We start from the raw sequence: 10,841 nt of genomic DNA, 5'->3' as shown, positions 1-10,841 counted from the left end.
GGGGATATATAGATATATGAAAATATAGAGATACATATTTTGATACTGAATACAGAAAGTCTTAAGACTACAAAAATACTGTTCATACTTAGGGTGACTAGGAAGCACTGTAAATTGGAGCTGTTAGCACAGAAAGAAGGCAGGGCGGTGCCATTGTTTTTGCTCCTTCACTATTTCAGCCATCAAATCTATGTGCCAGGCCTATGACAGAGCTGGGGGTTGAGGTAGAGAAAAAAGCAACACAATTCAAATAGGGAGAGGCCTGTAAATCCTAAGTGTGGTGATGTAAAGGCTAATAGAGCTGTTACAATATCCTGCAAGGTCTTGAGCCTGGCCCAGGTGACTGTATGTAGGGGTTAAATAAGGCCTCATAATAAATCACACTGCAGAGCAAGGGGCTTTTGCTTTTGTAATAGTTGTCGAGAACTCAGATCATAACATATTATCTAAGATCTATTATGTTTGATCTCAGAACATAAACCTGTTCTGAGCAGTTTTTATGCAGTGTCTCCTTTAAAATAACAGCTCTGTAAGGCAAATGTCCCAATATCAATGAGGAAAAATCTGAACAGAAAGATAAATACTATTATGTCAATGATAAGTAGGCATCAACCATGTAGATTAGTCAGGTGGCAGGGAAATGAAGGGTGCTGCAGGCAAAAGGGAACAGTATGGACAAAGGCAGGATCTATGTAAGCAGAGAAAAGAAGGGGAAGGCCTTTTGGCGGACTGCCAAGTTACAATGGCATAGTCAGGATGCTCTCACTTTCAAGTACCAATAAGTCTGATTCATACTGGTTTCAAAACTAAGAGGAATTTATTGATTTCATATAACTGAAGATTGAGTAGTGTGCTTGAGGCAAGGCCCCATTCATCAATTCATTGATGTCACCAAAATGCTAAGTCTTGTCTTCTGAGTCCTAAAGTGGCTGACAGCAACTTCTGGTATTACATCTGGTCTGACATCCAGCAGGATATATTTCATTAGCACTGCAAGCAACTCCTAAGACTCTTTCTGACTAGATCAGCATGAGTCTTAAGTCTACCAGTCACTGTGCCTAGGGAGATGGAGTGAATCTATAAGCTTAACCTAGCTTTCTTGTTCCACTCAAAGCAGGGGATGCACTTCCCTTCACCAGAACCAGAGGGCTCCCCAAGTGGAATTCAGATAAGTGGGTAGGGAAATGGATGCTAGAGGGACAATCAACATAGGTAAAGCCTCCTGAATCCTGTTACATCCCATCTCTGTATCCTAGAGTCAGGGATTTCATGGGTCAAGATATGGTAGTGTGAGAAAGACATTTGAGTGAGGATTGACCTTGCTTGTTTGGGACCAGATATTATTTAAGGTAAAGGTTAAGCTGCAGTTAACAAAAGACTCATATATAGCAGCTTAAACACAATGTACACTTATTTCTCTCATTTTACAGAGTTCATCGTACCAGAGCTGGGAGGGGAACACAATACTAAAGTTTATGAGTTCAAGTTGCCTGTTCCCATGGTCACCTCTCAGAGAAAAGAGAAAGGCAAGGGATGTCTGTTCTTTTCATGGGCTTCGCCTAAGTGGTACACATCCCTTTGACTCAGTTTCCACTGGCCATTATTTAATCACCCACACCTAGCTCCTAGAGAGTTGGGAAGATGCAGTCTGTAGTGGGATGGCCACATTCCCAAATTAAAACTTTTAAGGAGAGAAAACTTGCTGTCTTTGACATGCAGGCATGAGGTCCTGGTGACTGCTAAGTACTCATCCTGTCTGATCCTGAGCCACACGTCTGCCTCTCTTGATGGCTAGTGCCTCCTGGCTGCAGCTAGGGCGCCTATTACTGGTTAGGCCCTCCGACGGGAGTCAGCAAGCCTGAAAGCAGAAAGCTGCTGCAGGTGGCCGGATTCGCCTTAGGCCGTCACCTGAACACAGCCCCAATCGCCGCACCGCGACTCCAAGCGGGAGGAGCCGTCATATCCGCTCCCGTCAGCGGCCTCTCCTTCCCGTCCTCCCAGTCCTCACCCAGGGTCTTCTGGTCCCCGCGATGTACCCTCACACGCTGACCGCATCTCTCTGTGGAGTGACACACATCGCCTTTCTAACCCCCTCCTACCCCAAGTAAGTGACTTTTTCTTCGCTGGATGTTAAAACTCTTATTTTAAAAAGGGCGACCTCCTGCACTGGCCCAGCTCTGAGAGGCCCCGCGATTCCAGCAGACAAGCTCAGAAAAAGTATAGGTCGCAAGCAAACGACAGGGAAACGTGACCCCTGGAGAGCTCCTCGTTCTGAGCCCGGGAGGCCTCTGGGCGCTGGCGGCCCTCGGCGGTCGTGAGGACTCGGTCATCCGAAGAGATGAGGACGGATGACACAAAAGACGTCCGCTCTCACAGAAGAACCTAGAAAGGGCAGTGACCCCACACAGCCTTTTCACAGCCGCGCTAAGGAGTCGCCCGCTTCCACGGTATCTGTGGTAATTAACGCGAGAACTTTCCTAGTTATCGCGAGAACTAAGCCCGCCGCCCAGGCTCCCCCCGAAAAACGCCAGTCCCACTACGCAAGTGCAATCTTGGCCCCCCGCCCCCCCGTCACATCTTACTTACAGGTGCGTGGGAAGGCCGCCCACATGAGCGGGCCTGCACTTCGCCCGCTTCTCCATCCAATTCTCACCTTTCCTTCCGTTCTTTCACTTCCGGCCCTTAACTTCCGGTCCTCTCGTTGATCCTTCCGACAAAAAGATCGGTCTCGGGGCGCGGTTCGAATCTTCAGTTCCCGCCGAGGGTCGGCCTCGCCTGAGCCTGAGAAGTTCCCTGGACCAGGGCCGCGCGGCCCCAGGGCAGTGCCCTCAGCCACACCATGGTGAGTAGGGTGGGTGGGTGAGGCGGGGGACGGGCCGTCAGGGCTCCCAGCCCCTTCTGGGGCGCTCGTGGCGTCGAGGCGCAGCCGTGCACCACCGCGGGCTTTCGGCTCCGTGGATGTGATGGGGGAATTCTCTTCCTGCTCGCTTAGCTGCCAGAAACTGGAAGAGGAAACTGGAAACTCGGGAGCCGCGTTACCATCTCGGACAGTGTTTTAGTTCCGATGAAGCTCTGGACGTTATCGATAGGGAAATCGAGGCCCTGAGAGGCCCAAGGACAGGCTCCGAGTCACGGTGCATCGCGTGGGCCAGTTGTTTGTCTGGCCCGTAGGGGCCAGGTCCCCAAGTCCCTGGGGACAGGAAAAGCGGTTGTGATTGTATGTTCCGGAGAGTATTTGATTTATGTCTGTTCTCGGTCTCCCCCACAAGATGCAGTCTTAACGAGAGTAGGGTCTTTTCACTGTTGCTTCCTTAATGTCTAACGAGCATCTGCACGTTGTAGGTGTTGAGTAACTGCTGAATGAATGAATGGCGTAGACAGGAAGCGTTGAATGACAGTGTGAGCTACGTAGTCTGGCATGGTTTGTTGGCTTCTTCATTTGCTCAGGAAGCGTTTACGACGTGTAAATATGAGAATGCACCTAGTGCTGGTATAAAGAAGATGCTTGGTTACTGTGATATTGGCCACTATAATATTTTCATCAAGTGAAGCCCATAAGAAGCACACGACGCGATAGTAAGGTTATCGAAGATGTATTGGAGCCAGTGTAGATTGATGAGCACAAGATCCCATGGAGAGAAACCGTGGACTAGAAGCAGCCCTTTTGAGGAAGAATATGTACCAAATTACTACTTTGTTTATGTAAACACAGCATTTGCCAAGTTTGTTTCTGTGTTAGTTGACAGGGAGGGTCTGAAAGATTTAAATTCAGCTCACTTTTGCTAAGCGTCCATAAACTGCATGCCGGATGCTGTCATGTGTGTATTTCATTTCATTAAATCATCGTGACATCTCTGTGAGACAGGAGGTATGCTCCCTGTTGTAAAGATGGGGAAATGGAGGTTTAGAGAGACAGCTACTCAAGAATGGTAAGTGCAAGAGTAAAATTCAAGTCCCTGACTCAGCAAGTATTCTTTCTAACTACACTATAACTCAGAAAATGTGTTTTCTGCCTGACATTATGTTTCAAGGATCACTAACTTGACACTAGTGTGACTGTACTAATGTAAAACTCACTTTGAAAAAACCAGTCTTGAGACTTATCTTCCCCAAATTCCACTGGCAGGGAACAGACAATTGTGATAGTGGGTGGTAAGTGCCATGGTAACTATAAAACCCAGACAGAGGGCACCAGCCTAGTTGGGAAGAAGGGGTCACAGAAGAACTTTTGGGGGTGGTTCTGACACAAGTAAACTTTTTTTTTTTTTTTTTTCCTGCAAAGATGACCAGTAAGGGGATCTTAACCCTTGACTTGGTGTTGTCAGCACCACGCTCACCCAATGAGCTAACCAGTCATCCCTATATGGGATCCGAACCCATGGCCTTAGTGTTATCAGCACCACACTCTCCCGAGTGAGCAATGGTCCGGCCAGACAAAAGTAAAATTTGAAGGAGAAATGAGAGTTAACCAGATACAAGGTGGTAGGAACAGTGGAGGAGTAAAGATTTTAAGTAGAGGGAGGAGCAGTGGAAGTCACAGGATTTGGACATCTTTTGATTTTGTTGTTGTTGTTGTGATTGTTACTGTTGTTCATGTAGTAGTTCAAGCAGTCTGCTTGTGACTGGGTCCTTGTAAAACTTTTCACTACGAAGTAAACGGAAATGAAAAGATGTTTTAAACAAGGCCATTTTCCTTTCCTTCTCTCTCCTTCCAGGCCCGAAATGCAGAAAAGGCCATGTAAGTATCCACTCATTTTGAGGTATAAATTTGTTGTAACTTAATAACCACCATTGAACTTTTTTTTTTTTGTATTTGATCTTTTTGAGCCCTTTGGGAAGCTATTTCTTTCTCTATATGTGTTAAAATAGCATTCCCATATTTGCCCATTTGTTTTTCCCATTACCGTTGTCTGACAGCTTCCAGAACTTAAAGTGGAAGGTGGAGGAGTTGTGAGAATGACAGCTAGGGCACCCCTTATTAGTGTTTTAACATCTGGATGTGTTACTCATCACAATGGTCTTGTAAGTAGATTTCCCCACACTTCTTACACACAGTGTAAGTAAAATACACTTCTTTATACCAGGTGTTCTTCTTTATACCAGGGTGTTCAGGAACACAAATGACCTTATGAGCCCTACTCCTTGGAACGTGGAAACCCTAAACTACTTTGTGGTTTCCTAATTGCAGTATATATTTGAATGACATTAAATATGGTCATGAACAGATCTACCACATCTAGGAACTTGGGTGATAAGAAATCTGTGAGCAGGATCTAATGGAGTCTTTTGTATCCCTGGTAGGACGGCCTTAGCAAGATTTCGCCAAGCTCAGCTGGAAGAGGGAAAAGTGAAGGTTGGTGTAAATCTTCCTCATGAATTGTGACATTTGAAGAACAAATGCAGAAAACTTCCTTCTGGACATACTTCAAGCTTAAAGTCTTCCTGTTTCTTCTTTGTGCTTGTTGACACTTAAGATTCTATACACTTGAATTCCAGGTGTACCTCCCTATTGTTGGGGCAGTGTGATGATCTGGCTGTTTTCCATTTCTTCTGTAATATGATGACTGGGTCTCCTTATTATTCCAGCACTGTCTAATTCAGTATTGTCCTAGCTGTGTCTAATATTGAAGAACAGAAAGTGTAGTGTAACGTGGAGAACAGTTATAAGCTGAAACCAGTAAATGATTTCAACTCATGGAGATTCAGCAAGATTAGGGATAATATATATCATTCTTTGAATATTTTTCTTTCTTTTGTTTTTAAAAAATTGTATACATACATATGTTAGTGTATATATGTACACACATATGTGTATATTCACACACATATTTATGAATGTTTGTTCTAAACACTGATAGCCATCATTTCTTAAGGTCATGTAAATAGTCCATGAAATGGGGTTATAACCTAGTTTATTTAGCCACCTCTCTTACTGGACATTGGAGTTATTTTCAGTGTTTCACTTGTACTAGATACAGTGCATTGAATGTTTTTGTCTCTATAGCTGTTTCCTAAGGAGACACTGTAGAGGAGGTTTAAGGCTTAATAAAGATCCACTGGCTCTGAAACTTCAATGTATTTAGATTATTAGGCATTTTAGACTTCAGGCCTGAAAAAGTAGGGATCGTTGCAAGAAGCTTGTAACTAGTACAGTGGCAACATGTGTTACTTTGCTTCTCCATAGGAACGAAGACCCTTCCTTGCCTCAGAATGTACCGAGCTGCCCAAAGCTGAGAAGTGGAGACGACAGGTATGTTCTTGTTGAATTTGATCTCAGTAGAAATAACAAGTGTCTGATTACTTCTTATTTTCTAAATGACTCTTAAACCAGAATTCTAAGTATTTTTAATTACTAATTTTGAATTATAGTTTTCCTGTGCTTTCAGACATATTCAAAAGTCATGAAAATGTACTACCTTTTATTTTTTTCACAGATCATTGGAGAGATTTCTAAAAAAGTGGCTCAGATTCAGAATGGTAAGCAAACTTGTCCCTTTAAAGTGTTTGATTTTCAAATCCACACTTAGATTTGAAGACTTCAGCACTCCTCTTACAATAATCGATAGAACAAGTAGATAGAAAATCAGTAAGGACTTAGGAGACCTGAACAATACTTCTCAATCAATTTGACCTAGTTGACATTTATAGAATATTCCATCTAACAAAAAAGAATACATTTCTTTTTTTAAGAGCACATGGAACATTCACCAATATAAAACATATGTTAGGCTCTAAAACAAACATTAGCAGATTTATTTACTTATTTTTGGTTTTAATTTTTATTGAATCATACTTGATTATCCATATTTTGGGGGTTCAACATTGACATATGTTGATCAAATCAATATTACTAGCATATATATTATTACAAATCATACTTATTCTTTATGCCCCTTGTCCAATCTCTCCCTATCCCCCTCTTCCTCCCCCCTCCCCTCTGTAATTACCCTAGATTTCTTCTCTCCTGAAAGAGTAATGGTTACTCTGTTGATCTGTTGCCTAGATGATCTGTCCAATGCTGAGAGGTGTGTTCAGTTCCCCCAATATTATTGTAGAGCTGATGCTTCTTATGTTACTCTGGAATGAGCTTTGTGGAGAGAGACATCCTCTTCTTTGGTCTCTGTTGGTCACTCCAGTGGCTGGTGGACCATCTGCACGCTGGTTGTGGCATCTAGCCAAAAGTGGCAGATGTAGTTATTGTGGAGGCTGTGGTGGGCCACCCACATGAAGGTGATGTTTTTTGGCATGCTCCTTACCTAGTTGGTGGTGGTGCTGGTGGTGTGCCTGGTTGTGGGTGGAGGGTCCAGTCTTCAGCTGCATGCCTCAGGATCCCGGGCGGGCCCCATGGCACTGGCGGTGTGCCTGGTTGTCCCCCCTTTCTGGATTGGTAGCCAGGGGACTTCTGGTCCTTCTAGGTGTTATAGATGTTCTTTGGTGAAATAAGACCTTTACTAGTTAATATCAAACTTTGCCTCTGGTTGTGGGTACTCTGTTTTTTCTTTCAGTTCTGTGTTGGATTATTTGTTGTTCCCACCACTTAAACTCTGCACTGGAACTAATTTGTTTGCTTACTTCTAAAATGGGGGAACTTCCTGTGGGGACTAGTAGTTGAGCTCTGTGGTTGAGCTAAATTGCTGCTTTGCTGTTGATTCCCTGGGGGAGGCTTTTTGTACAGCTCAGGTTTTAATGGTTGACTTTATAGGACTTCCGGGTTTAGTGAAATCCAATATACCTGGGTTGTGTAGAAACACTATTCTGGGCCTGAGTCTTTTCATCAAACTGCGCCCCATGCAATTCTATATTCCTGACCAGTCTCCTCTGAGTGGTCCTACGCTGATTGGGGGGCAGATCAGCTGTCCTTGCTGTGCCCCAGTGTTCTGGTGGGCCTGTCTCCCCCACTGCCTGTGCTGCAAACACTTCCCATGGGACGGGCTATATGCCGGTCCCTTGTGATGACTCACTGGCCTCTGAATGGCACCTTTTTTTCAGTTGTGGTGGCTCTTCGCTCCAGTGTGGGTCCATGGGAACCTTATTAGTGGTCTTGCTGTCCTGGGGGCCACCAACGCCTTCTTCTCGCCTGCCACCTCCATGCAACTTCATCAGAAGGGCACAGCTGTGGCTTTTGCCGGCTCCTGCTCCGTGCACTCAGCAGCTCCAGCCTAGACGTGGCTAGGGCTTGAAACGGTCAGAGAGGTTTTTTCTTTCTCTCATCTTGGCTTCTCTGGCCTTCATGCACTCTGTAGGTCTCTCCTCCTCTTCCTCTGAGCTCTAGTGGCCCCAGCTTGGCTGTCTTTGCTTTTTAATAGCTGTAAATTAGTTGATTTGTGGGAGAGAGTGACACTGGGAGCTGTTTATTCTGCCATCTTGACTGAAAGTCTCAGCAAATTTAAAGTAATTGAAATCATACAAAGTATGTTTTTCTGATTATAAGAACAGAAAAATATGTGAAAATTTCTAAATATTTGGAAATTAAACAGCACACTTGTAAATAACCTATGTGTTTAAGAGGAAACTGCAAGGAAATTAGAAAATATTTTGACTTGAATAAGAATGAAAATGTCAAAATTTAGAGGGTGAAAAAAAATTTGGGGATGTAGTGCTTAGATGAAAATTTATAGCATTGAAATAATAGAAAATAACAAAGGCTTCAAATCAGTGATCTAAACTTCCACCCTAAGAAACTAGGAGAAAAGAGCAAATTAAACCAACATCAAGCAGAAGGAAGGAAGTGATAAAGACAACATCAGAACTGAATGAAATAGGAAACAAGATGAGTAGAGAAAACAAGCCAAGAGCTGTTTTTTTATTTATTTTATTTTTTGTGGCTGGCTGGTACTGGGATCTGAACCTGTGGCCTTGGTGATATAAAGCTGCTTTCTAACCAACTGAGCTAACTGGCCAGCCCCTGAAATCTGGTTTTTTACAAAGATCAATAAAATTGATAAATTTCTAGTCAGACTGATTAAGAAAAAAAGAAGACACAAATTAAGAACATCAGGATCAAGTTGGGAACTTGATCACTACAGAGTCTACAGATGTAAAAAGAATAATAAGGGATATTACAAACAATTTTATTCTCATAAGTTCAACAACTTAACATGAAATAGGTCAATTTCTTAAAAGACACAAACTACCAGAGCTCACTTAAGAGAAGTAGTTCTTAGCTAGGGGCAATTTTCCTCTCCAGGTGACATTTGTCAGTGTCTGGAGAAATGTCTGATGGTTACAGTTGGGGGAATGATGCTACTGGCGTCTTGTGGGTGGAGGCCAGGGATACTGCTAAGCATCCTACAGTACATCTTACAAAGAGTTATCCTAACCGAAATGTCAGTAGTTCCACTGGTTAGAGACACTGTTCAAGAAGAAATAGATAACCTGCATAGTCCTATGTCTATTAAAAAGATTGAGTTCAGGGGCTGGCCTGTGGCTTACTTGGGAGAGTGTGGTGCTGATAACGCCAAGGCCAAGGGTTCGGATTCCTATATATAGGGATGGCCATTTAGCTCACTTTGGAGAGCATGGTGCTGACAACACCAAGTTAAGGGTTAAGATCCCTTTACCAGTCATCTTTTAAACAAACAAACAAACAAAAGATAGAGTTTATAGTTAAAAGCATTCCAACAAAGAAAACTCCAGACCTGGACAGCTTCACTGGTCAGTTCTACTAATTATTTAAGGAAGAAAGATTACCAGTGCCACAGTTTCTTCCAGAAAACTGAAGAGGAGGAAACACCTCCTAATTCATTTTATGAATTTTAGTATCAGCATTACCCTGCTTCTAAAATCAGAAAAAGACATTATATGAAAGAAACAACTACAGACCAAAATTCCTCATGAATATAGCTAAAAATATTCAACAAAATATTAGCAGATCAAATTCAGCAATATTTAAAAACAATAGTATGTCACAACCAAGTAGGACTTATCTTGGAATGCATGGCTGATTCAGCATTCAAAAATCAGTTAATACTTATGTAATTCACTGTGTCACTGTTCCAAAGCAGAAAAACTGTATGATCAACTTAGTAGATACAGAAAAAGTATTTGACAAAATTTAATGTTCATTCATAATAAAAACTCACAGCAAACTGGGAGTAAAAGGGAAGATTTTTGCCCTAATAAAGCTCATCTACCAAAAAACGTGCAGCCAGTGTCATACTAATGGTGAGTGACTGAATGCTTTCATCCTGATATCAAGAACAAGGCAAAGAGATCCATTCTCACCACTCTGTTTTGGGGCGATGGAACTTTCTATATCTTTTTCTTTTTTTATTTTATTTTTTTATAACTTTTTAGAAAAATTTTATTTTGTCGATATACAATGTGGTTGATTATTGTGTCCCATTACCGAAACCTCCCTCCCTCCTCCCTTTCCTCCCTCCCACCCAACAATGTCCTTTCTGTTTGCTTGTCGTATCAACTTCAAGGAACCGTAGTTGTTATGTCTGGTTCCAACTCTTGGCTATTGTAAAGAGTGCTGCGATGAACATTGGGGAACAGGTATACCTTCAACTTGATGATTTCCATTCCTCTGGGTTTATTCCCAGCAGTGGGATAGCTAGGTCATATAGCAGATCTACCTGCAATTGTTTGAGGAACCTCCATACCATTTTCCATAGAGGCTGCACCATTTTGCAGTCCCACCAACAATGGATGAGAGTTCCTTTTTCTCCGCAACCTTGCCAGCCCTTATCGTTCAGAGTCTTTTGGATTTTAGCCATCCTCACTGGGGTGAGATGGTATCTCAGTGTAGTTTTGATTTGCATTTCCCGGATGCTGAGTGATGTTGAGCATTTTTTTTATATGTCTGTTGGAATTTGTATATCTTCCTTAGAGAAATG

At 42.8% G+C, this 10,841-nt stretch overlaps 1 protein-coding gene across 1 annotated transcript in view; it reads left to right on the top strand.

Annotated features, from left to right (window-relative positions):
* The first annotated feature begins 2,697 nt into the window (after positions 1 to 2,697).
* The window catches only part of LOC103584093 (pre-mRNA-splicing factor ISY1 homolog), a 26,186-nt gene continuing 18,042 nt past the window's right edge, over positions 2,698 to 10,841 (top strand). Inside the window, exons 1-5 of the mRNA XM_008565215.1 lie at positions 2,698 to 2,842; positions 4,716 to 4,738; positions 5,302 to 5,353; positions 6,185 to 6,250; positions 6,435 to 6,477. Coding sequence (XP_008563437.1) covers positions 2,840 to 2,842; positions 4,716 to 4,738; positions 5,302 to 5,353; positions 6,185 to 6,250; positions 6,435 to 6,477 — 187 coding nt within the window. The 5' untranslated portion in view covers positions 2,698 to 2,839. The remainder of the gene's footprint in view (positions 2,843 to 4,715; positions 4,739 to 5,301; positions 5,354 to 6,184; positions 6,251 to 6,434; positions 6,478 to 10,841) is intronic.

This window comes from Galeopterus variegatus, unplaced genomic scaffold, assembly GCF_000696425.1.
Source record: "Galeopterus variegatus unplaced genomic scaffold, G_variegatus-3.0.2 Scaffold196, whole genome shotgun sequence".
In the NCBI taxonomy this organism is placed as follows: Eukaryota; Metazoa; Chordata; class Mammalia; order Dermoptera; family Cynocephalidae; genus Galeopterus; species Galeopterus variegatus.
This window is presented reverse-complemented; position numbering and strand designations above follow the sequence as displayed.